This window comes from Lampris incognitus, chromosome 17, assembly GCF_029633865.1.
Source record: "Lampris incognitus isolate fLamInc1 chromosome 17, fLamInc1.hap2, whole genome shotgun sequence".
Classification (NCBI taxonomy): Eukaryota; Metazoa; Chordata; class Actinopteri; order Lampriformes; family Lampridae; genus Lampris; species Lampris incognitus.
In genome coordinates this window covers 25309310-25336372 of record NC_079227.1, presented here as the reverse complement: position 1 = coordinate 25336372, position 27063 = coordinate 25309310, and the positions used below count along the sequence as shown (strand labels likewise).

The 27063-nt window shown below is 44.3% G+C and overlaps 1 protein-coding gene across 3 annotated transcripts; it reads left to right on the top strand.

Moving 5' to 3' along the window:
* The first annotated feature begins 690 nt into the window (after positions 1-690).
* ppm1bb (protein phosphatase, Mg2+/Mn2+ dependent, 1Bb) lies at positions 691-25444 on the top strand. Of its 3 annotated transcripts, none has more exons than XM_056296871.1 (6): positions 691-1038; positions 9924-10766; positions 11438-11555; positions 15768-15879; positions 19163-19220; positions 24022-25444. In XM_056296871.1, exons 2-6 carry the CDS (start codon positions 9936-9938, stop codon positions 24049-24051), a joined length of 1149 nt encoding a protein of 382 aa, XP_056152846.1. In that variant the 5' UTR covers positions 691-1038; positions 9924-9935; the 3' UTR covers positions 24052-25444. The 3 variants fall into 3 exon arrangements, with proteins under 3 accessions (XP_056152846.1, XP_056152847.1, XP_056152844.1); XM_056296872.1 differs by lacking the exon at positions 24022-25444 and adding an exon at positions 23619-23717; XM_056296869.1 differs by lacking the exon at positions 24022-25444 and adding an exon at positions 21008-23169.
* The last annotated feature ends 1619 nt before the right edge of the window (positions 25445-27063 follow it).

Below are 27063 nucleotides of genomic sequence, written 5' to 3'. Positions count from 1 at the left end.
TTTCAAAACCCATTCTACCCGATTAATAAAAGCAAAACAGGTGCATATTGATGAATTCGTGTCTTTTGTTGTAAACGATCCAGAGTTTTTTTTTTGCTCAGCTGCATTTTCTCTATGCTGTGGTATATTGGAGGGTATATGCAGGTATACAGGGAATACCTCAATATTTATCTGGCAATTTGGATAACAACCATCTATTACCCAACAACACACTGAAATTTAAAGGAGTGTAAGCAGTTCCTCCACAATAAACTACCCATGTACAAGTTAGTGGACCCACCTCTTGAATTATCCTTGCAGCCCTGTTTCTGTGGACGATGGTGGTTACTCTAAATTTATTTATGTGGGGGGGGGGTCATGATTGAAGGCAATTTCACACGTTATCTCTTCTGTTTTTCTTGCGGACGTTTATATGGCTACCTTGTCATTGCAAAATATCAACAAGCTGGAGACTCACACTTTGCCTGCAGGTCCTGCGTTTTACTTGAAAATGAAGAACGCCCCCTTTCCGAACGTTGGAAGGCATAAACATCCAATGAAAATGTAGTTTTGGATAGGGGGCAGAGCTGATTGACCGAGAACTTATCCAATTAGTGAAGCCACTGTCCCGCTGTCATGGCCAATCAAACAGCGTATACCTAGGAGGGCACCTCCTCTCGTTCAGCACCCAGGGTCGGGGGATAGCTCTGGCCTTTCAATGGACGAAAGTGCCAGATTTGTCCGTGTTATCTAATATTATCATTCTGAGTGTCCATATTTGTTTTGGAGCGATCGGGAATTGTTCACGTTTGCTGTGAGAGACAGAGCTGGTGTCAAACATGCCTAGAAATCAACGCCATCCAAGCAGGGAACCGCCGAGAGAGGAATTATCGCCGCTCGTTTGAAGCATATCTCGATTATTTTTGTCAAATAAGGAAACCTTACAAGATAGCTGGCTAGCTAACGTTAGCTTGATAGATAGCTAGGTTATAGCTCCACCACAAAACCAAAAATCCAACAAAAGACCGGGATTGGATCTACGATCACAGCAAAGAAAACGTAAGTAGCTAGCAAATGTGCATGCTAACGTCATTAGCTTGAGTTTTACGAGCTAGCTAATTGCTGCGTTGACTCTACAACGACAGCTAGCAAAGTGTCAACGTTAGCAGGTCGGCTAACATTAGTACACGGCTGAACCAGGCCTTTCCGCAGAGGGACATTTCATTGTAATGTGAAATGGAGTTCAGCATGCGGTTTGTGGATCGGTAAACACTAAAAAGCATTCCCACTGAAATCAGTAGTTACAGGTGTAACGTAAACTGCGTTGTGTGATGACTTTTAAACGGACCGTTGTCACGTGAAAGCCAGATGTTTTTCATTTAAAGTTTCGGGGGCAAATCGGGCAGTGTTAATTTATCTTTTTAGAGTGTACGTTATTCACTGTAGACACGTTACCATCCCAGTGGATAGACTGCTCCCCAAAGGACCAACATTGCCCGGTCTGTCTACTGTTACCAGCGAACGACGGGTTAGCTGACGTCGTGTCAGTAAGTAGTAAGCTAAGGCTAACATTAGCCTTCTAAAGTAACGATATCGTTGTTGGACGTAATTAGCCAGACCAGCGAGGCCACGCCCCTTTGAATACACTACAACTGCATGAGAATACCTCTTAATTCCGTAATCTCAATTCATTCGGTAACGGCTAAATATATATCTTCAAAGCAACAGTGGATGTTATGCCAGTTGGCTAGGTAACTAATGGTTACGGATAAAGCTTTTGAGTTGTGGTGTTAGATGGGTGATCGTTTACGTAATGGCATCATTTCTGAAGCAGGTGGCGTCAATAAATGTGTTTGATGAATAACATCTAAACAAACGACTTTTGTTGTTGGTCGTAAAAAGCACGGTTCGTGTGTTTATTAACGTTCATTAAACTGCAGTAGCAGCATATCACCGCCTCGGTCAAAACTTGATTTTGCCGCTAACTTTACGGTTCATAACATGTCTCTCACGTGTCATCCAGTTTAACGGGCAGACAGGTTTTCTCATCTATCTATACAGGTGTTATCTGTAGGTAAGCACCTGTTAATAAACATGTGAACGTATTTCATTGTTTGGTGTCACGTTGCTGCCACAGTAGTCAAAGACACCACCCCCCCCCCCAAAATCGTCAGTATAACGCATGTAATCTCATAACTCGGTTTTTATCAGCTCCTAAAACGCACTCATTAGCTTAGTAATTAACTCAGCTCTGGGACACAAAAGCACAGCACAACAACATGGAAATCGCAATTTAAAGGTAGAGTTCCAACATTTAGCTGGCTGTAAAAATAGTGAAAGTGGCTATGGGTTTTATGAGCTACTTTGAGATGTGGGCAAAAGATATAGTTTCCTGCCTTAAATACATCAAACAGGTTGAAGAACGGTGCTTCACTATCCTTCTCAACTTGCTTAATGCAGTGAATGAATGATAAAATCATGTGTTGTACCATCAACTTTGCAACAACTTCCTCCATTAATCAATCTGTTTGAACTCCTTTTCTTTTTCTTATGGAACTGAAACATTTCCACTCCTCTTGCAGGCTGGGCTTATTTGAGTTTGAATACTTTTGACATATGCACAATGTATTGGAAGTATAGTTTGAAATATGCACAATGTATTTAAATATTCCTCCAATTTTACATCAAAATGCATTCCAACTAAGAATGTTCCATAATCTGCTGACTGTCTTACTGTAAATCTTTATACTGGTAAATGAAAAAGGTAATAGCATTTTAAGTGTGTTCTCCGCTTGTGGGCCTAGCACAGTAACCATTGATCACCCTCCTCCTCATTCAGGTGGAACACTATCTTTCATAATCGTCAAGGCAATGTACATATGTGCAATAGTCACATTAAAAGGATACGATATAACCCTAACTCTAAACCCTAAGCCTAAGGCAAATTGAGCCAATCGGTCATGTTTGGCTAAAAACATTTGTCACATGATAGAAAATGAAACCTAGCAAGGTCAGCTTTTTCAGACTACTCTTGAAGAAAAACATTCTATCTCATCTGACAAATGATATAATTAAGTCTGATTTGATGACTTTTTGGGAAAACTGCCTTATTTCTCCCTTAAAACAACCCTAATAATTAAAAAGTTGAAAAAGGTTTAGGGTATGGCTCAAGTAAGGTAACTGACAAGGCGAGCAAGTAACAGCCACAGGTCAGGCTGCCGATGAAGAAGGAGGAGGAGACAGGGATTAAGTTTAACCACTATGTGGTATTTTACTGAAAGTGGGATTGGATGTGTGTGTTCTGTACTGAGGAAACAAAAATAAACAATATATCAGCTCATGTTCCATAAATCAAATAATGGCAATCAATAACGGGATGAATATGTTTGTGACGGGCATGGGCACAAGTCCATGAATACTGGGATGGCATCCAGCACTTTACCTGTGCCTCCGTCCATAGGGTTAGTGGTTGTGTCAAGAAGGGCATCTGACGTAAAAATTTGCCAAATCAATATGCGGATTGATAAGACCATACTGGATCAGTCGAGGCTCCACACCGGATCGGTCGAGGCCCGGGTTAACAACAGCCACCATTGGTGCTGTGCCCTCACAGGGGCACAGTCCCAATGGATGGAAACTGTAAAATCTGCTATGGCGACCCCTGAGAAACAGGGAACAAGCCAAAAGAAGAATAAAAGGATAACTATAGATAACCAATTACTGAATTGCAATTAATGTAATAGCTTGAACATCATTAATTCAAAGCTCAATAATGCCATTGAATAAATTAAAATATCAAATCAAATGAGAATATAATACAGGTAATTTAAGCAGGATAATCAAGCAAATCATATTCCATACTTCATAACTATTAAGTGTAAGTAGAGTAGACATAACCATAAATTAAATTCTGCTTATAATTTCAATGGCAAAGCAATAAACAGTATTTGTAAATATATACTTCAAATGTCCGTTTGCATTCCTAAGTTCAAACAGTCAACATCTTGTCTAGTTCATAAACTTAAATACTGCTGTCCATTGCCTTTGTGTACGAGTGTGTGCCCGCCACATGCTGTGGCGTGTTGCAACAAACAACTGAATGGACAATTCACTTGTTGCACTCTCCTGAATGCAATACAGTTTCATTCATCCAAACTTCAGAGGAATTGTAGAGATGTGTGGACTTTCATTGTATTCTTGGACGCACACAATCGGAGTTGGTGGAGCAGTGAGGTCGGGAGGTTTCAGGTAGGTTTGCTTTGTCAAACTGATCAGCAGGCATGACAGACACCTACTATCTATCTAAATAATCTCACCCAGCTGTGCCACACAATGACACGCAGCCATTCCCTGAAGGGTTAAAAGGACATCAGGTGGTTTCTATGAGCCTTTCGACAAGAGTTATAAATCCTTTGCAAATGAAGCTTTGAAATTTAGTTATCATTCAGCACTACTCGGCTCACTTAACAGTAGTTGCCATGACAATTAGTTAGACTATACAAACTGAAGAGATTCATGATATTAAAACATGATGGGGGGGTTAATTTGCAAGAACATCCATTAAGATGATCTCGGTCTTTTACATTAAAGACTTGGAAATTTTAATAAAGAATGTAGGGTGATGATTATTGTTCTAAAATGTTCTCAATTGCCTCAGGATCCTGTAAATGTTATCATTATGAATGTTTAGGATAAATCCACTTTTTTGCACTTTGTCTTGGGCAGCAGGGGGAAAGTCAGTTTGGCAGGCACCCCAAAAGTCTCCAGTGGATTTTAGGGTCTGTTGTATCTGGATCATCAGGATTAGGTAGTGCTAGAAGATACAGCCAACCCATTCTCTAATGTGACATCGCCTGTGGTTGAAGGGTGAGGACAGGATGTTGTGTTGCTGTAAAGCCCCTTGAGGCAGATTTGTAATTTCTGATATTGGGCTATACAAATAAAATTGACTTGACTTATCTTCTGCCCCACTGGGCTAATAAAGAGGTTGTTGAATGACTGTTAAGCTAGGCTTGTAGTTTTTAAGCATCTCAGAGTAGAAAATCAGTCCTGTCAGAAAATGCTCTGCAACACAATTTAGGTCCTACTTTCTCAAGTAGGAGTGAGAACAAATTATTAACATTCATTCCCTGGGAAAGATCTCCTAAGTCCGCCAGTTTTTAGGAGAGCTCAAGAGGTGTCCTTACCAGATAGGGGTGTCCAGCAGATGGCATTGAGACAAAGACATGAGCATACATGCAGGAGGTTGGGAGGGATGTATTGGGAATGCGAACAATGTAAAGTTAATGGAAAAATGTCAGCTTGATCGGAACGGACCTTTTACATGATGTTGGGTCTCGGTCAGTGTCTAGACGTTTTGTGATTATTTTGTTTAAAATTATTTAATTATTTTAAAAAAAATTTGCTATATGTGTTAGTTTGGATATGTGTGTTCTTGTAGTTTTGGATGTGTTTTTGTCTTTGTGTTGTAATGCTGTGGGCTGGGGGAAACAGCATTTCGTTTCATTTCATGTACGCAAGTGCATGAAGTGAAATGACAAAAGTATTCCTGGTCCTGATCCTAGATGTATTGCCATACATACCCATGGAAAGAAAAGTTCTTGTGGAAAAATGCAACAGTGCAATGGTGTTGATTTTGGTTCTTCACAAATGTCTATCAGTGGAACAATAAATCAAATTTTGATTGCCCTAACATTGCCTCCACTAGTGTGCAGATTCATTAATTTTCCTACCACACAAAGAAGTTACACAGATAAAAGCTGCCTTCATAGAAGTAGCTTGGTTTTTCAGCGTTAGTGGTGCTATCAGTGGAACCTATTTTGAGATGAATGCCCCAAGTGTGGGTGAGGATATAAACAATATGCCCATTTTGTGATGGACGCAAACTAATTGATTCTCTTTGACCCTGTCAGAGTTTTTCTTGGAAGCTTTTCATGGTGAGTGGTGAGCAGTCAACATGGTGGTGGAAGTAGTTGTGTGAAGAATGAACATTTGGAATTTGCAGACCACTTGAAACACCGCCCAGTCTCACACCTGGCCGGCCAGTCACTGCAGAAAGTGGGTGTAGGCTTTGGAATGTCAGATTTGGAAGGTTAAAAAAAAAGGTTTGGTCACAGAACTCCCCGATCTGAACGGCAGGAACACGCTTTTTCGACATTTCGCATAGGTCTTCATTTGAAGCAAGTAGCAGCATTTAGAGCCACTGGGAGGTGTTGTTTTTGGTGCTCCATCTACTGCTCTCTGAGTTTTGAGTATGTGATGGCAGGCAACTTGAAACGGCTAATGTCAACTTGGGAAAAACTAAACTTTAACCAAAGTGGCCTAGTTGTAGAAATCACCTGGTTTGAATAAATATAAGTTTTAATATTATTGTTATTAATATTCTACTAATGAGAACAGCCACCAAGTCCAGTATGTGCAAACTAATTTGGCCAGACAGCAAAATTGATTTTGATTTTTCTGTTGTTGAAGTGTTCCGTCAAGTACCTGAATTTAAAGAAATGTAGATGAGGTCTCTGCTGGTCACTGGAGGTGTGGGTGTAGATAGCGATGTGTAATAGTCAGTTTTATGTTAAAATTAGCATTGCTGTATTACTGGGCAGAATGAGGCTGTCAAGGCATCGCTCGTCTTTCTTCTTAGCTATATAGTGTTCACATAAGTAGTTTAGTATGAGTAGTGGTTTATATGTACATAATCCCTAATTTGAATGTTCCTTAGTCGGCACCCTGCAAGCCAGATTGATTGACAAACTTGATTGACAGGTGTCTTTATAGCATTTTTGTCCCTGGATGATCTTTGTTTAAATTCTCTGTCGTTGGACAGAGAAGATCATCTTGGTGTTAAGAGGCTTTTAGGGAAACTTGGGCGTAGGCCATAGAGGAGGTTCTGCTGCTAATAGCTGTGTTTCCAGCCCACTGTCAAGCAAATTGCAAGCATAATTTTGGAACGTTACATGATTGAAATTTGAAATACTCTTTTTCCATCAGCTTGCTTGTGGTCATTTCATAGGCTTTGGGGCATAACTGCAAATGTTCAAAAACAAGCACATAAAAAACAAGAAAAAGTAAAGCCTGATTCAGCTATGTCGATTTTTGTCGGATGCATTTCCATGACAGTTTATCTCACTGCTTTTGAGAAGGAAAACGTAGATTAAATCTTAACCACAGGCGAGTGTAAAAACATGATGGCAACATCGAGGAAGTTTTCTCAAAATTTGTTGCTTCATTCAATTTGACATTGCTGCCACTGCAACCCGATCCCGGAGAAGCGGCTGGAGATGAGATGAGATAATTTGTATGGAGGTATTCCTGTAGAAGCCAATCTTATGTTGGCATTGAGTGGAGGATACTGGGCGTGACCTTGTTCCCTTGACCCTTGTTCGTGAGTTTGCTCAGTCTTACCACATGGCCATTTTGTTACCGGCTGCATCCATAGTGACAGGCCCCTCCCCTTCTTGTTATCCTGCCTCAGCTTGTTGAGGCTCAACTGAAGATGGTGACCTCAGTAAAAAAGCTTATACTTTATTAGAAGTCTGTGTGTGAGTGTGTATGGTGGCGGCTGGGGACATGAGCAGAACGTATGGGTTGTTGGCTCTTGACCTCCAAGTTGCAAACGTTTCCTGCTGTAGTCACATGGTCTTGAGCTGTATGTGTGCGCGCGGGCGTGTGTACTGTGTTTTAAAAAAAAAAGAGAGTGTTGGTGACCACTAACATGTTAATGTGTAAACACAAGACGGCTGCTGTGTGTTAGAGGTTGTAAGCCTCATGTTAAACCTTGTCCAAAAAATAGCAAACCAGTATGTGCATGAGTGACTGAATAGAGAGCTTGCTGCACCCAGGCATTCAGCAGCATTATGCAACCTCTGCCTTCTACTTCCCTCTTCAAAGCCAGTGGTTTTTGGTGGCAGCATGTGTCTTGACGTGAGGGGGGTTGTTGGTTTCGGCCTGCGGCTACGACATGGTTGACAGTACTTCTGAGTGTGTTAAGTAGTTGAGACTGCCTGGTTTCGGTCTGGCGTCTGATTGCAGCTACTTTCTGTTCTTGTATGGGATTCTCGCTCAGTCTACCTCGCCATTGTTATTATTGTTTCGGTGTGTGCTTGCTCTTCTGCACTTCTCTCCTTACAGGGTCTGGTTGCCGTGCCTGTTTTTAAAAGGGCGGATGATGCAACTACCCTTTCCTTGCTGCTGTGAGTGCGTGCGTGCGTGCATGTGTGTGTTTGGGTTTGACTTTTGTATGTGTAAGTGTGAAAGATGTGACGAGGGGATGTCACTGAATGAAGCTCAGCCTGGATGTTTGCACTGGAGGGTGGGTGGTTGCCCGGCAATGGCAGTGTGTTTGTTTTATTTTTAGAAAGAATCACTGCTGCTAAACACACACACACACACACACACACACACACACACACACACACACACACACACACACACACACACACACACACACACACACACTCATAGAGACGCTTTTACCCCATCATGCTCACTTCAACTACTCTTGAGTGGGAATGATTGACGATACCTGAAAGTGTGTTAAATCTTGGTAGAGGGAACTCCGCTGCCAGATGGAGCAAGGAAGGCACTGGAGATTTGAATGGGAGGACAGACTGCCCCACCCTAGGCATGAAATCCAAACCAGCTCGGAGTATTTTTAGAGTGTCTCTCTCTTGCACATAGGCTGTGGCACCACACACATGCGCAGAGACGAAACAAAATACACATCTACTGATTAATGTGTGTGTACATATACACACACACACACACACACACACACACACACACACACACACACACACACACACACACACAGAGTGCACTGAAAGCAGCTGGAGTCACTACTCCCACCTATCTGCCTTTTTTGGGCACATGCCTGCAATGCTGTGTGTGGGTGTGGGTGGGTGGGTAGCCACTGGTAGGACACACACAGGGATAGTTTACAATGGGGAAAGAGTCGGGTGTTTCATAGTCTTGGGACGTTCTTGCTATTAGGGTGTGTAAGGTTTTCTAAGCAGAGTTGCCAGTTCACATATAATTCAGATGTTCATTTGCCTACGATGTGGCATACGTTTGACACATTAAAATTGGCAAGATGCAGATGTATCTGGTTGTGGCGCTTAAGGCTGTGGCCATTGGCCAGTGTACTGTCCGGGAGGTGTGCTGCTCTTTGCTGGAGCACGTTATGCTCAGTATCCAGCCAACAGATTACCTAATGGTATTAGTTACCTTGCGCCCCGAGTGGAACCTGCTATGTTTATGTTGGTGTGTGGGTCTTGGTCTAATTGGCCTAAGATGGAGGTCAGGTGTGCTCAGTGAGGCTTACAGATGCAGTGTAATCCTTATCTCCTCTGCTATCTTTGTCTTCTGTCTATTCTCTCTACCTTTCATCACTTTATAGCGTAATCAAAAGAAGAATTTGTCATCTGGCTTTCTCCAAAGGAATTTAGAGGATTAAAGATTTTTACTTTTTTCATTATAAAATTAAATTAGCTTTTGATGTAAAATTGGCATAGGAATAAGGGATGAAGTCCATGTGACAGTTATATTGATATGGGACTGTGTGACTTCTATATGTGTTTTAGATGTTTTTAAGCTTATTTTTGCTTTTAAAAAATACATATGAATGAAGCGAAAATGTATTTGAGCAAATGGATAATGGATTTTACCCGAGTTAAGTTGACAGATCCAATAGAAGCCCCTATTTTAAGTGCGTTTTTATTTATTAATGCTCTCCTTTGGTAAAACATGCTTTTGAGAAATTAATGGTTTCATAGTACCTGTATTCTCACTATAGCTACTCATGGTTCAAAGAGGAAGCTGTGCTGTGTAGGCTAATTTAGCTGTACATGTACAATAAATTGCGCAAGACAGGTTCTTTTCCACATACTTAAAGATGTTGGTACTTCCCCATAGCGGTCTCTCTCACTTTTTCCTCTGTTTATCCCCAGCTATAGGCGGTAATGGGTGCATTCCTTGACAAGCCGAAGACAGAGAAGCACAGCGCCCATGGTGAGGGCAATGGGCTGCGTTATGGCCTGAGCTCCATGCAGGGCTGGCGGGTGGAAATGGAGGACGCCCACACAGCCGTGGTGGGTCTTCCCCATGGACTCACCGACTGGTCCTTCTTTGCTGTCTATGACGGCCATGCCGGCTCCCGAGTGGCCAACTACTGCTCTGGCCACCTGCTGGAACACATCCTTTCAGGAGGGGCCGACTTTGGCTCGGGAGCTGGTTCCGTGGAGGGCGTGAAGGATGGCATCCGCTCGGGCTTCCTGAAGATCGACGAGTACATGCGCAGCTTCTCTGACTTGCGGCAGGGCCTGGACCGCAGTGGCTCCACGGCGGTGGGCGTGCTGCTCAGCCCCACCCACCTCTATTTCATTAACTGTGGTGACTCACGGGCCGTGCTGAGCCGAGATAGAAGGGTGGGCTTCTCCACCCAGGACCACAAGCCCTGCAACCCCCGTGAGAAGGAGCGCATCCAGAATGCAGGCGGCTCAGTCATGATCCAGAGGGTCAACGGCTCCCTGGCTGTATCCCGGGCCTTGGGGGACTACGACTACAAGTGTGTGGATGGCAAGGGTCCTACGGAGCAGCTGGTGAGCCCAGAGCCTGAGGTGTGTGTGCTGGAGCGGGCGGCGGAGGGAGATGAATTTGTAGTGCTGGCTTGTGACGGCATCTGGGATGTTATGTCCAATGAGGAGCTGTGTGAGTTTGTCCGCTCACGGCTACAGGTGTGCGATGACCTGGAGAAGGTGTGCAACTCAGTGGTGGACACCTGCTTGCACAAGGTAAGAGAATACGCGCGCACACACACACACACACACACAAACACACACACACGTGCGCGCACACGCACTGCAACCTGCTCACCGAATTTTGAATCTTAAGAAATAAGTCAAACTCCATTATTTTCAGGAGAGCTGTTACATCCCTGCCCCCTACATTAGCTTTCTGTCTTCTAAATTCATTTTCAATGCATTTTGTGTTCATTTTTGCCCTCAAACTCAACTTGGAATGGTAATGTGAATGATTTCATCTATTGGTTTTTCCTTGATTTGCCTGTTCTTGAGAAATAATGTGGTGATTATTTTAAAGTGAAACAGACTGGAGACAGTAGGTCTGGGGGAGCCTTAGCCATGGTGTACATGTAATGAAGGAAATCTCATGTCACCAACCTGTTACTTTCTTATTTTAGGTAGTGACATCACCTCAGTTGGGCAAAATCTTGTTAATAGTGGGCTCGAACACCAGTTCTGCTCAACTAATTTCAGAACTGAAATTTGAAAAGGAAACAAAAACACATTCTATGACATCCTGATGTAATCAGAATAAATAATGTGTAGTTCACGTTGTGTTTTTTTGTTTGTTTTTTTTTTGCGCAATTTAATATACATTTGTTCGTTGTGTTTTGTTTTGGGGTTTTTTTCCCTCTCTCTCTTTCACGCCCTCTTTCCTCCAGGGGAGCAGGGATAATATGAGTGTGGTGTTGGTATGTTTACCCGGAGCTCCTAAAATCTCAGAGGAGGCTGTGAAGAAAGAAGAGGAACTAGATAAATACCTTGAAACTCGAGTTGAAGGTAAGTACGTGCACAGTGTTCAAGTACTTACCTACCCTACATGTTTACACTTGCATAGAAATAGTATAGACTCATTGCAAATATCCCGATGTTAATGCCAGGGTTTTTGACTGAAATGTTTTTTTCCCGATTGTTTGTTTAAGATGTTATGATCAGTTATTTATTATTGTGAATTAGAATAAATTATTTAAGAAACAATAATGTTGTAGCACTCATTTGGTCTTGGCTTTTGGTTTTTCACTTTAAATGTCACCATCTAGATCAGTGGTCACCAACCTTTTCAAGCCTAAGATCACATCCCAAGTCCAAATGTAAACCAAGATCTACTATTTGCAAAAAATGACGAGAAAAAACAGGCCCACAATGTAGTTCCACTTTGACACTTTACTTTAACTGTCAGTCATAAGCCAATTATTTTTGTTTCAAAGCCCCTATCAAATATTTGTCTCCCACCATGATCACAAGCCAGGTGTAATTTAATTATGACAACAGGCAAAGTATTCATTTAATCATACAAATAGTATAATCAGAAGTAAGTGCAACTATCATTTAACATTTTATGACAACAGTCATATTAAGAGTTTTTCAGTATTTCCACAGGCCTATCACTCATTCACCATTCATAATAACCTCAACAGTCAGTCAGTTACAGGCCTAAGCCAATCATGTGCAGTACTGTTTCACTTTCCCATTTAAACAATATACAGCACAGATCATATCCTTTTGTAAACAGCCTACAACAGATCATATTTCAAACTGGCAATACTCACTCACTCTGATGGCTGTGGCTGAGATCCCCCCTGCCACACACACACACACACATTCAATGTGATGGCTGTGATTGCACACTATGAGCAAGTACTCTGTCGTCTGGCTCATAGTTTGATACAGCAAGTCTGACACTGTCTGTGAGATATCTGTTAGTTTGACAAGACCTGTTCTTTGACTTAATTATTTTCATCTGTGAAAAGGCCATTTCACAGAGATATGTTGATCCAAAGTAGGCCTTCACCTTAAGTGCACAAGATGAAAGGAGGGGAAACTTTTCAGTATTTACAAGACCCCAAAAGTCACTGTCTCTTGATCTTGCTTTCAACTCGATGTCATTTTGCAAATCAATTATCTCCATGTCAACTCCGATTGGTAAAGCAAATACTTGCTGGAATTTCACGGACACCTCCTCAATCTCAATGGGGAGAAAAGGGTTTGCGATAAATGCAGCAACCTCCCCTATGTTGTTTAACTCCTGAAAACACCCGTTGAATTCGGATGCCAGTTTCTCCGGGTGGGTGCAGAATTCTTGCGGGAGAAAAGCATCTTTGTTTCTGATGTTTTGTGACATTTTCTCTAGGTTTAGAAAGTGCACCAGCCTTCCATTCCTCAGCTGTGAGGCCCACACACCCACCTTGGCCTTAAAGGCATTGACAGCACTGATCATGTGTGCCACGTCTTTGTCTTTTCCCTGAAGCTCATAGTTCAGCTTGTTCAGTTTTGCTGTGATGTCAGTGAGGAAACCTAAGTCTTGCAGCCATGCATCATCAGAAAGCTCCTCATGCTCGGGCAGCAAGTCAACAAATTCCTGCAGTACTTTCCAGCAACTCAACCTCCTTACGCCAGCCTGGAGAATCAAGTCACCATATGCGGCATCAAGCTCATCTAATAAAGATTTAAACAAGCAGTGCTGAAGTCCCTTTGCGCGAATCGAATTAGCAATCATAACAACAACTGTCATGACATGAGACAAGCCCACTACTGTCACACAGTGATAGTTTACAAACTTGGGGAAATCGGGTTCATGACGGCATAGTGTAACGAAACCAGAATTCACCCCACGCATTGCCGGGGCCCCATCTGTACTGATTGCTACCAGCTTATGAATGGGAATGCTGTTATCATGACCATAACGTTTAAACTCGTTGTAAATGTCCTCACCTCTTTTCCTCCCTTTTAATGGTCAAAGGGTGAAAAAAGTCTCCTTAGTAGTTGAATCCTTAATGGCCGTGTGAACAAAAACCATCAGCTGTGCAGTGTCTGTCATATCCTGGGATTTGTCAAATTGCAGCGAAAAGCACTGACAAAGTGATAAATCCTTGAGTACTTGTTGATTCACGTCCTCCGATAACGACTCCACCCTTCTTGTCACAGTGGCTGGGCCAAGCGGCACACTTCCGATAGCATTTTTAATGCCCTCTTTGTTTTTGAATTCTTTGAATAACGTCTTGGCAGCAACGGCCATTGCCTCCTTGTATAGCTCTCCATCGGTGAACGGTTTCTTATGTTTAGCGAAAAGATAGCTTACACGGAAGGATGCCTGTATTGCAACCTTACTTTTAGCTGTTGGTTTGGTAAAAAGCGACTGCTGTGCTTTCAATAGAGACTTGAGCTCATCAGCTTTCATTGAATGAAGCGTGCTCTTTAGCAGGTAGGTGTCTTTGAACTTGGGGTGGATGGTGTTGTGGTGCTGCTCCACATTACCTTTTTTTGCGAGCGCTACAGCCTGGTGACAAATCAGGCAAATCGTTTTGTCCTTTACTATGGTGAGCAGAAAATCGTGTTCTCATTCTATGTGAAAATGATAAATTTTTTGCTCTTTCCGTTATGCCTCCGCCATCGTGTGTCGTTAGCTTGATAGCTCGTGAGCGTAACAAGAAGTGCTTGAGCTTGTTAAGGCGGGAGTCAGGGATTTGTCAGCCGTTAACCTAGAAAGTGTATTTGATTGGCCAGATATACCCCATCCCCGCCCCTCGACCACCATCACTTGCTTGCTGGTTGTCCATCGTGCCCGATGATGACCATCTTCTTCTATTTGTGGGTCCTTTGAGGACTCAAATAGCAGAAGATACCTGCGCAGAGATGGTTTTTAAAGTGGCATGGGGGGTGCGTTTCTCCCAACGCCACATGACTTGATTGTAGAGGAGATGGTTCCGATGGCAAGGGGGATCCCTAGACGACCGGCACCTCCACACAACTGCAGGGGGCTGCCGGAAATCCAGTTTTTCGGAAACCGCCTCGAAGCGTGCCGCCACAGCTTGCTTTTCTGTTGGGGTAAGCTCCCTTAGCCTTATGTCTTACAGACTCACCCACTAGGCAGCGGGGCAGTGGTTGATAGGTGCCAGGGTGTGTCCACCAGGGTGGGCCTGCACACCATATCTCTGGGGCCCACTGCTGCTCCGAGATCCCCTGCCAAGTTAGCCTGGGGCCGCAAGACCCCAGTTACCATGTGTGGCCACGGGGAGGCCTGGCAGGAGTCTTGGTGAAGGAGAGGCTATGTACTGGCAAGGGAAGGGTTACACGCTAGGATGCTTCCCTATTCGCCACAAAGGCTAGCCAGCGGCAGCAAGCTAAGGGCAGGAAGGACACAAGCGGGTTGGAAGAACACGTGCACCTTCCCTCCAACTACACACTGCTGCACTAGACGCATCACAACACTCTGTGTGTATGTACACACACACACCATCACTACACACACGGCTCACACGGCGCATTTGAAAGTAAAATAAATAATAATGAATAAATAAAAACATTTTGACATTTATGGGGTTTTTTTCCTCTGATTTTGAAAACTTACGATCGAATTGGAATGCTTCCAAGATCGATTTGTTGCCCGCGATCGATCGACGGGTAGGCGACTCCTGATCTAGATTATTTTTAACAAAAGTGAATGTTGTAAATCAAATGTTTCAGTATTTTAGTATTTCTTGAATATCTTTTGTGGAAAATGCAAAAGCAATAGCCAATTATGTACAATTAATTTTGCAGTGCTACTAAAATGCCCTTAACTGTACATGGATGAATCCGTCTTTTTTTTTTCTTCTTTGATTCACATTTTATATCCTTCTAAGATGCTTGCCTCCAAGTAGAGTTAAAGGCTCATGTCATGTTTGGCTGCTATGTAGGGCTGCCTAATGTGGACACAATTGGCATTCCTTATGTAAGACATATATTTGAAACTAGTCTGCTGTGTATTGGTTAAACTTAAATTTCAAGTTGTGGTGTCATTGAGCTTTCCACTTGTCCAACCTTAAATGACACTAAGAACCCACTTTGCCGCTGATAGTATGTTATTACAGTGAAGATCTGGCTAGTGGATGATGTAAAATCCAGCTGAACGAAAGATATAAACCAGCGGACAGACATCAGTTCCTCTGAATAATGATGCAGCTCTCAAGTCAAGTCAAGTCAATCACTTCCCTCCTCGTCCTGTGTGTGTAGAGCTCTTGGGGGTGTGTGGGGAGGAGGGAGTCCCTGACCTCATGTCTGTCCTGAGGAGCATTGCCACAGAGATCATCCCCAACCTCCCTCCAGGTGGAGGCCTGGCCAGCAAGTAAGTGTGCGCACGCGCGCACACACACACACACACACACACACACGCACAAACGTAACACCCGCATACCACACACAGAAAATGGCATGAAATGCGAAAACTGCTTTGATTCACAAAGTGCTGAACTATGGGTGTTGTATTAATTCAGGAAAGTAATCATTTTGTGGGTGTTTTTATTTTTTTTTTGGTGGGGGGGGCTTGCTGATTATACCTGAATACAAAAAACACATTCTATGTGGCCCAACCTCATAAACTGGTAAAATTCAGGTGGTGAACTCTAATTTGGCTAGTTTAATACCCAACTTGTTTGTTTTACAACAATTACAGTTTTTTCAGTATGTGCGTCAAGCCTCATGAAGGACTGATAACAATAAGTTGTTGATGGTATGATTTAATTTTTGCGATCAAACAGCATATATCAAGAGAAAACTCAAGTTCAAGTTGAATGGTGTAGTGAATTGACCAACTTAATCGTCATTTGGTTCAGTGACCCCAAAAATGCAATTGGCGCCAACTCTACGACCCAAGTGATATTTTCGAGCACTGTCATATTGCACATAAGGGCATATGAACTTCTACTGTGCTAAGTACAGCAACTGGCAATTCACCAAAAGGGTATGCCCCACACACACTGGACATGAATTTAAATTATCATGCAAATAGTCTCACTCACACACACACACACACCCTCTCAAACATGTAATCATAAGGCTACTTACATATGCAAATTCATTCTCATTTAACACTAGAATGACCAAAGGCCGTCATTTTGACAGTTTTGGATTTTCAAAGTTTAATAACTTTGTGGAAAAAAAAAGAAGATACAATTGTAGTGTGCCAGTGACAAACAGAGACGGAGACGAGGATTTCAGTTCGTCAGCAAAACAACGGCACATAAACAGAATTCAGCTAAACGTACCGGGGTTGAGAGATGCTCCCAAAATAATAAAACAGCATCGGGTGGCTGTTCCTGCTCTAACCTGATGAAAACGCTCTTGAACTTAAGGCTAATTAACCTGCTAGCTCTCCTGGTCTCCTCTGACGTGGAGTCAAGTAGCAGTCCATGTGGTGGTCTTGATATTGTACTAATAAGAGGCCCAGATTAGTTTCCCGTCCTTCTTCCACGTTACATACACTCTCTGGCTGCCAGTGTATGTGCACTTGAGATGTAAAGGTTGTCCGAGTCTGAAATAAGTGTCCTCCAGATTTTTCATGAAGCGCACAGGTGCTAGACGGACACAAGCATGGTAGATATCAGTTGCAGCGCTGTTGGAAATTTCACAGGTGTATTTTTCAGCAGCGTTCTCACTGTCACTGTTGAGAATTTCCAGAAGGCAGGTTGAGTCTGTGGTCTTAACATTATACTGATAGGAGGCCCAGATCAGCTTGTCGTCCTTCTTCCAGGTGACAGAGGCCCTCTGGCTACCGGAGTACATGCACTCGAGCCTTGGAGGTTTACCCAGTTCATGAGAGACGTCCTCTAACTTCTTGACAAAGTGTACAGGATCTAGTCTGACAAAAGCATGGCAAACATCAGAGCCTTCAGCGTTGGAAATTTGACACGTTTATCTTCCAGCAGCTGCTTCTCTGACACCGTTGAGAACCTCCAAGATGCAACTGCAGTCGGTGGTCTGGACACTGTACTGATAAGAGGCCCAGATGGGTCGGCCATCTTTATTCCAGTGGACAAACTCTTTGGCTGCCTGTATATGCCACCTTAAGAGTCAGCAGATCACCCACCCTTGAAGGTTGTGTGCTGCAGCTTTCTGACAAAGTGTGCAGGTTCTTTCTTAGAGGCTTTACACATGACATAAGCATCACAGATGGCAGAACCTCCTGCATTAGTGACTTCACAAGAATAAAGCCTAGCAGCTTCTTCTCGGTCACTGTTGAGGATTTCCAAAACACACGAGGAATCGACAGTCTTCATGGTGTATTTGTATGAGGCCCAGATGACTTTGCTGTCCTTCTTCCAGGTCACGTTTACCCACTCACGTCCAGCGTATGTGCATTTTAGACTCAAGGGATCGCCCAGACTGTAAGCAGCATTTCTTAGCTTTTCCACAAAGCGCACAGGTTCTATTCTGACATAAGCATGACAGATAGAAGAGCTACTAGCATTGGAGATTTCACAGGAATATTTCCTTGCAGCTTCTTATCTGTCCCCCGAATGCTCCTAAAATTGCATATATTTGCATTAAAATTAGTTTTGGATCAATTGCACAAAAAAAGTTATGATAAGATCTACCTAAAACGACCATGACCGGTCAAAATAACCGCACGTAATTTGCGCGTGATCGTGCGAGTCATGTCACTATTTACGATGTGTGTTGGTCGCACCATTTCCTTCGCGAAGTTCATTGCTCTGTCCTAGAAACACGCTAGCGTTCTCCAGTGCAGAGTAATATTTTAAAGTTGATTTTTGATTATTGCCAACATGTCTGGTGACAGACGCACCATGACTACCACCAAGGCGTTGCAGTATTTACAGGCGTTGGACAGCGGCCATTTTAAGTTGTGTGAAAAATAGCATTGAAGTTGTTAAAATGTTAATTTTGGTGTTAGTCGTTTCTTAACAGACATACGAACATATGTAATGCATTAATATCTCAATTGGGTATTTATCTTGACAACCGTGATCTTGACAAACGGTGGGGGGTCATTTTGACAGCCCATGGTCGTTCAAGTAGTTTTTAAGTTCCAGTCGTTGTTTGGGACTGTTTCAATATTTATTTTCAGTTCTATTTTTACATTTCACATTTTGTAGGCCTTGTTACATTTGTTAGATTAGCAATATGTGTTTTCCGTTTTGTTTTTCAGGTAAGTTTTTAACTTTTGCTATTCAAGTTCCACCATGTCTCTCTGAAGTTTAAATTGTTTAAAAATAGTATTATAGTTGTTAAAATGTTAATTTTGGTGTCAGTCGTTTCCCAACAAACATACTAACATGCAGTGCTTTAATATCTCAATTGGGTATTTATCTTCACTGAATATAGAGTTTAAAAACCGTTGGTCATTTTGACGGCCCATGGTCGTTTTAGGTAGGAGTGAAATCCCGGTCGTTCTAGTGTTAAATGAATAAAAACACTCACGCAACATGTACATACACACATTGGCTATACAAACACAAACCCTCAGTTCAGTTGTGCTCTCAATGGCGTGCTCACTTCCTTCATTTACGGCTATGCTCAGTGTAAACTTTCACAAAGAGTAAGTGGAGCCTATATTATATGGACAGAGTAACATTCCTCTGAGAGTTGAGCTATGCACTGTTTGTTTTCAGACGGAGTGTGATCGAGGCAGTATACAACAGGCTGAACCCTCACAGAGAAGATGAAGGGGTGAGTTCATCTCCCTAACCTCTCACCTCCTCAACCTTTCACCTCCTCGTCAACACAACCCAAGAGGCTGGAAGCGGTTTGCCCCAGCACAGACACAGCCACGCACTTTTTTTGTTTGTGTGCATGATTGTGTGGCTTTTGCACTTTTGCGCTGAAGTGTGCGCCGTGGAATTTGCTCGGAGTGAGAGTTGAAGGTTGAGGTTAGATTTGCAAAAGAGATTGAGCAAGCTTTTTGAAATGCCAACTATAATGAAAAGCCTAAAAACCCTTCACGATCAACTTTCTTACTGTATATTAGTCTTTGAAATAGGAGTCTTGGTTAAACCTTGAAAAATTTCTTGAACCCATTTTGAAATTGAGGTCCCTCAAAGGCCGCAAAACGTTTGTGTTTAGCTGAGTTGAATAGACTGACCAATAAGGCAGCATTTAATGCGATTAAACATGTTGTTGAACACACATTGCAAACTGCCACTCAGTTTGACTTGGTTTGAAAAGGCCTTTAATTGAATGTTGATTTGAATGATATTCTGACAAAGCACTTCTAATGATCAGAATATATTTCCCCATTGTTTCTTTTATTGTCTTTTATGCTGATTATTGTAAGTTGCATCTGAGCTGTATAAGTCAAAGGCCAGGGGAGATGTGTGGGATCCTTATTAGATATTTATTTGCCAAATTAATTTGAATATCAAGCACCCATTTTTGCTTACTTTTGGCACATTTTAATCATATCTCCCCCCTGCTGCTATAGATTAATGATTGGTCAGTCTCCTGGAGTATCGGTCAGGCCTGTAGGACTCTCCAACTGAGACCAGTAAGAGCCCAAATCACTGGGGCTACTTGTTGCTTTGCTGCAAATTGATTAGATAGACTTCCCACAGCTGCAGTTACATGTTTTAGTAGACATTGTATCGCCTGATTTAGTCCAGAAACATTAAGGCACAGGTCAGGCCGTGTAAAAGTGGTGGATTTTGCTCACAAATGCGAAATTCTGTGCTGTCCAGATGCAGTCCAGGTACAGCGGGTGTACAAGCAGTGTAAGGAGAGGGAGAGCAGGGGGGAAAATGGTTACCGATGCAGATTTGAATGAATACAGCCACAGGAGATCCACAACAATGCATTTTAAGGTGTGGGCATAAAGTGACATCTTGGCAATGAGATCTGAAAAATCCTGATGAAGTTGCATGTAAAAACTAAAGGCTAGCTGAAAACCTCACACCTAGAATCTAGTAATTCATTAAGTGGATGAGAGGCTTGAGGCTAGCGTACAGTATATCTACTCAACATCAAGTTCCTAAAAGTCAAGTGTGTTTGTGTGGTTGTACTTGTCATATTGTACCACAGGGTCCACTTGAGGCTCTATTCTCTGGGCTTTTTGGGTGCCTTCCCTCTCTCTTACACAGGGTTAAAGGTGACAAGTACACATGGGTTCATGACACCAGTACAAGAATATGCGATTCTGCTGGTTGTCACGCTGGATGGCATGTAGTATAATATCTGAGGGACAACTTTGTGATGCCACAATATTGAGCTGCTGCAGTGTAAGTTGATGCCCGAAAGCTGTGTGTGTGTGTGTGTGTGTGTGTGTGTGTGTGTGAGAGTGAGTGAGTGAGTGTGTGAGAGAGAGAGAGAGAGAGAGTGAGTGAGTGAGTGAGTGAGTGAGTGAGTGAGTGAGTGAGTGAGTGAGTGAGTGAGTGAGTGAGTATCCACGCTCAGATGGCCGTGTGCGTGTGTGTGTGTAACCAAGGAGTGTGGCTGCAGAGTCTGACCCTGGCATGTCGCCTCAGGCCTGTGCGGGGGGAGGCAGTGCTGGAGAGGAGGAGAGTGAGGAGGGAGGTGGCAGCACAGCGGCACACCTGCTGGAGGCTCTCCGCCAGCTTCGCCTGCACAACCGGGGGCAGTACCGCGCAGTGTTGGAGGAGTCCCTGGCCGCGTACCGCCTGCAGGGAGACAATGCCACTGGGGAGACCAAGGGGAGCTCAGGCTCTGACAACAACCAGCTTTCTGACGGCAAGGAGCAGCCTGCCTCCCCTCCTGCCCCCCCCTCGCCCCCACCCTCACCTGTCAGCGCCGAGCCGGAGGCCAGCCAAGACACACCCTCCCACATCGACTTAGGCCAGCCTGATCCTTCCTCTGCTTGACCTTCCCCTCAGCCACCCCCCTACCCCAACCCCCCTGACCTCAGAGCTCCAGTCCGATGAGCTGTGGCCCCTCCCCATTCCTTTGTTAACTAGCATCCTCCGCCACAGAGCTTGAGTAGGTGGGACAGGCACATCCCGGTCCACCGCAGTAACTTTCTATTGTACAGCTAAGATAGCCATGGCTAGATGGATGTTTTGTTTGTTTTTGATAATTCTGTGGTACTGTGAATGGCAGTTCTATCAGCTCAAGTACTGTGCCCTGGCCTGATACCAACCCTCCATTCACAGTGGGAAATCTAGCTGTCCACTGACTGCAACGGCAAATGATTTCTAAAACTCAGCTACTTTTTACAGTTCTACCACATAAATAGCTCTTAAAAGTTAAAAAATTCGTAGTATTATTTGTCAGTATGGCTGCTGGAGTGAAAATAAATGTACTGGCCATGACATGAAATTATTAGTTTTTTTTTTTTTTTTTTTTTTACAATCGGCATTCATTTTCCACACTGCCCCCAAGCCCATTCTAGTCCCTCAACCACCACCACAGCGGACTGGCCAGGGGGGAGAGAACACCCCCTGAAGTGCAGCTGCGTGTTAAATCTCCGATACCGACCCGGGCCATCTCTACAGCTATACCATCTACTGACTCCGAACACACTCCTCAGTCTGTGTGTGTATGCATGTCTGCATGAGTTTGAACAACTGTGTAAGAGACTAGCCTTCAATGCTGAAATGTGTGTTTCTGGTAGTGACTGATACTCGAGTGTTTGCCCAATTATCAGCATGTTCAGCAATATTGACTTGTCTCATCTAGGTCGGAGCTGAAGACACAGCCTTGTCTTGGGCTGGGGGATCATCATATTATATTATATGGCTAAAAAGTGGCACTTTGCGTAAACCATTCCCTCTTCACGGCCTCCGAAAGCAAATGTCAACACATTTTCAGTATGTCATGGATAGGAATCTTAACAGCAACCCAAGCCAGTTAACTGTTTGCTAACCTGGAGCTGTCCAGGAAGGACGCGTGGTGCATCGGTAAGACTCTGGAGGCAAAGCACACACTTTCAAAAGGCACCAATCCATTAGATTTTATTAAAACCAAAGGGGTCATATAATTTACTTAGAAGAAATATATTCCAAAGAATTGCGTAGCGTTAACTCTTTGTCAGCATCCATTCCATGTAAGGCTTGTTTAGGCTTCGTAGCCGGAGTAAGAAGTAGCAGGACTCGACAAGTGTAATGTTAAAGTCTAAGCACTGCTGTACTGCTGTTGGCATGCCTAGTTTCTCACAAAGACTCAGTTGCTGATGTTAGGAAAGAGTAGTATTAAACATGACCTGAAGGTGTTATAAGAGGTGGAGGTCACCCGGAAGCCTCTCTTCACTCACTCGTCAAACGTTTCAAAACCATGGATACGGTCTGAAGTGCCGTTTAAACTGCTTTGCTTGTTTTGACAATTTGACCGGAATTGACTTTTTGTGTGTAACATTTGTGTAGGCAAGTGTACGAGAACGGTAGGGAGGTTTTTGTGATGACATGTGTCTCTTAACCTCGGTAATGCATGTGCTGCCCCTGTCATTCACTTCAACATCTATGGCACTTACTGTTTTAAGGGGAAAGTATGCTAAGGTGTGTGTGTGTGTGTGTGAGTCTGTGTGGGTGCGCGTGTGTGTGTGTGTACTAGTACAAATGTGTGTGTGCAGGTCTGACTTCCGTATGCCTGTATGCATTTATTTGTGTGGGCCAAATCAGTCCTTCACAGCAAAGTGTGAGTCAACAAATGAACAAATAAAAATGATTTGAGGTAAAAGTGAATCACGTGTGCGTTTTTGTGTTTAGTACCATCTCACTTATTCTCTCCTCGCTGGCTCAGTCTCAGATGATTCACCTGAGCGGGGACATAAGGAAGAATTAGCTAGTCCTTGTTAGAAATAAGTGGGAGTTGTATATCCAAAAAGGCTGCCACTCACATTCAACATGTATGTCAAATGGGTAAAATGCGGTGGCATCTGATGCGTGGCCACTGTGAAACCTTTAGTTCGCTCTGTTGGCGTCCTTTCTCTGTGTATAGCTATTGTGTTTGTGTATGTGTGTTTGTAAACCTGTGAGAGGAATTGCCCCGAGTAGGTTGTCCTCTAGTCTCAAGCGCCGAGGAGGGGTAAAATCTCTCGGGTTGCTATGTGAGCTTTTAGCATCGGCCCAGATGCCAGTGTCCATCTGGGTAACGTAGAGACTTTCCTCTGTCTGTCCCCGGTAGGCTGGTGTTGACATGTAACACATGTAACAGTTGACACCGAAACCCCGGTCTCAACAACTTCCAACGCAAAACAAAGGTTGCAGCGTGTGAATGAAATCGAGGAAAGCTCCCTAGACTATTGGGGGTCACTGCCTAGGTTCCTGCTTCCTTGCCCCCCACCCCCAACCCCCCTATGTTTTTCAGTGTGCCGGTTGGCCTCACGGGTGCTACTCCGCCAGGTGAGTCATCAGAGGTCCTACTGACGTGCTGGTTTCCAGTCTCACGACACACAGGCAGGGCCACCATACAGCGGGACGTCAGGGGACATCTTCACCATGATTATTTTGTGTATTTGTTTGGTATGCGACAAAAACTAACAGTCCTCTCTCACCCCCCCACCCCAACCCCTTTCCCTCTCTCTCAGAGCGCCGGTGACCTAGAGGACCCCTGGTAGCCACGGTAACGACCCCTGTCCTGTCTCCTCCTAGTGATCGGTGCAGCCATCCGGAGGAGGAGTGTCTCCGTTGGGCCGTGTCCCCTTCACTGAGGGGGGGGGGGCATTTAGTGCGTGTTGGAGTGCGTGAGTGTGTGTATGTGTGCGCATGTGTGCGTGTGTGTGGCAGCGAGACAAAAGAAGACGACAACTACACATACACGCACACACACACCGCTTTAAACCCAGAGGAATCTCTTGTCAAGAAACGAATTTAAGAACTGAAGCGTCATAATGGTAGAGATGAATTTTTTTTTTTTTTTACCATTGAAGTTTTTCTCAGTGCTTTTTTTTTCCTCCTTTTGGATGTTGACAGTGAGCACCCGACTTCACACGGACACGAGGACCTTACTGCATGTGTCTGGGTGTGTGTGTGTGTGTGTGTGTGTGTGTAAGCGAATGTTTCACGGAGGACCAAGAGAAGATGGCAGACAAAGACTGGTTGTACCTGGCTCCGCTTCTTCTCCCAGGCCTTTTTTTTTTTGTGCTCCTCGTTCCTGATAACCTGCCTGACTGCCTCGGTCCTCCACCTTTTAAAAATTTACACACACACACATACACACACATATACACACACACACACACACACACACACACACACACACACACACACACACACACACAAATAAAACCTTCAGTGCAGTCCCCTATCCTCCTATGCACACACACTCATGATGTGGCACCCTCCCAGGACACACTGCACAAGGACTTGGGTTCTTAAGTGTTCACGGTTCTTTCACCACCTGCTCGCGATATCCAGCCCCCAGCCCACCCCCCCTCCTCCTCCTGCCCTGCCCTGACTCATGGAAGCAGGGTGGGGAAGGTGGGGGCGGGGGGGAGTGCCCTGTGTGTAATGTTATTGGCAGGACTTAGGTTTTATTATTCGGATGAAGGCCGCAGGGCGAATTTACAGGATACCTCCATCAGCTTGCTCTCAAACAGAATTCTCCCATCCCCACTGACTACAACTGAGCATGTTGGGGAGCCGTTGTTGAATGAGATTTTTCTTCTCCTTTTTTTTTTTATGTGTTGTCCTAGAGCTTAATGCCGTTCCGAGTGACTGAACGAACACCCCCCCCCCTTAAGAGCAGCAGCAGCCCCCTTCTCACACAGATGAACATAAACACACGCCCCCCTCCCCCCCTACCCGAGCTGGAAGTGGTTTGGATTTGTGCCTCTCACTCTTTTTTACCTGGCCAGGTGGCCCTTCGTCCCTCTCTGCCACCAAGCAACCCCATTTTAACTCCGTGTTTTCCTTGTTCTCAGACTGCATCGGTTATGTTTGTATTTGCTGTTGTTTGATTGCACTCACATTTGGTTACAGAAAGCGTCTATATATGAAATAAAATACCTGCCAAGGACTGGTGGCGGCTGTCTTTCATTCAGTGCTCTGTGTGTGTGCATGTGTGTGCGCGTGCGCGTGCATTCACTTACAAGTTCACAAGCTGCTGACACCCTTTGGAGCATCCTAATCTACCCTTGTATATACAGTGCGTCACTTTTCTTTTTCTTTTTTTTTTAAAATGGATTAAACATCACAATGGGATTACTTCAGGTGTTAGGTGATTGCTTGGCAGATTAAGGCATGCAGAGTTTTCGAGATGGCGACCTCATGTGGCTGCTGTGACACTTGCCGTGTCTGTGCTGGCAGCTTTGTCGCTGGGATAATACCTCGTTCAGGTTCGAGTCATTAGTTCCTGGCCCTGCAGGGCACACGTGGACACAACAAGTGAAAGGAGAATACCCCTCCTGAGATAAAGTGTTGATTCCCCCCCCCCCCCCAGTTGTATCCAGCCAATTACCCCACTCTTCCGAGCCATCCCGGTCGCTGCTCCACCCCCTCTGCCGATCCGGGGAGGGCTGCAGACTACCATATGCCTCCTTCGATACATGTGGAGTCGCCAGCCACTTCTTTTCACCTGACAGTGAGGAGTTTAGCCAGGGGGACGTAACGCGTGGGAGGATCACACTACCCCCCCCCCCGAATTCCATCTCCCCCCTGAACAGGCGCCCCGACCGACCAGAGGAGGCGCTAGTGCAGCGATCAGGACATAGCCCCACATCGGGCTTCCCACCCGCAGACACGGCCAATTGCGTCTGTAGGGACGCCCGACCAAGCCGGAGGGAACACGGGGGACTCGATCCAGCGATCCCCGTGTTGGTAGGCAACGGAATATACCGTTATGCTACCCGGACGCCCTGATTAGTGTTTATTTTTGTCATTCACCCAAAATACGATCACCCCCCCCCATTCTCCGACTCTCAGTGTCATCACTTTCTCCTAAATGTGGTGTGAAGTCGTCAAGAATTGTACCTTTGCGAAATAACAATACACTGAAGTACTCCACTGAAGGAACACTGAAGTACTCTACCGAAGGAACACTGAAGTACTCCACTGAAGGAACACTGAAGCACTCTACTGAAGGAACACTGAAGCTCTCTGCTGAAGGAACACTGAAGTACTCCACTGAAGGAACACTGAAGTACCCTACTGAAGGAACACTGAAGCATTCTACTGAAGGAACACAGAAGCACTCTGCTGAAGGAACACTGAAGAACTCCACTGAAGGAACACTGAAGCACTCTACTGAAGGAACACTGAAGTACTCTACTGAAGGAACAGTGAAGTACTCCACTGAAGGAACACTGAAGTACTCCACTGAAGGAACACTGAAGCACTCTACTGAAGGAACACTGAAGTACTCCCCTGAAGGAACACTGAAGTACTCCACTGAAGGAACACTGAAGCACTCTGCCGAAGGAACACTGAAGTACTCCGCTGAAGGAACACTGAAGCACTCTACTGAAGGAACACAGAAGTACTCTACTGAAGGAACACTGAAGCACTCTACTGAAGGAACACTGAAGTACTCCACTGAAGGAACACTGAAGTACTCCGCTGAAGGAACACTGAAGCACTCTACTGAAGGAACACTGAAGTACTCTACAGAAGGAACACTGAAGCACTCCACT

Coding starts and splice junctions, on each gene's coding strand:
- ppm1bb (XM_056296869.1), top strand. CDS start 9,936: ATGGGTGCATTCCTTGACAAGCCGAAGACAGAGAAGCACAGCGCCCAT. Junction 11,556..15,767: donor CCTTGAAACTCGAGTTGAAG/GTAAGTACGTGC, acceptor CTGTGTGTGTAG/AGCTCTTGGGGGTGTGTGGG. Junction 19,221..21,007: donor CTCACAGAGAAGATGAAGGG/GTGAGTTCATCT, acceptor ATGTCGCCTCAG/GCCTGTGCGGGGGGAGGCAG.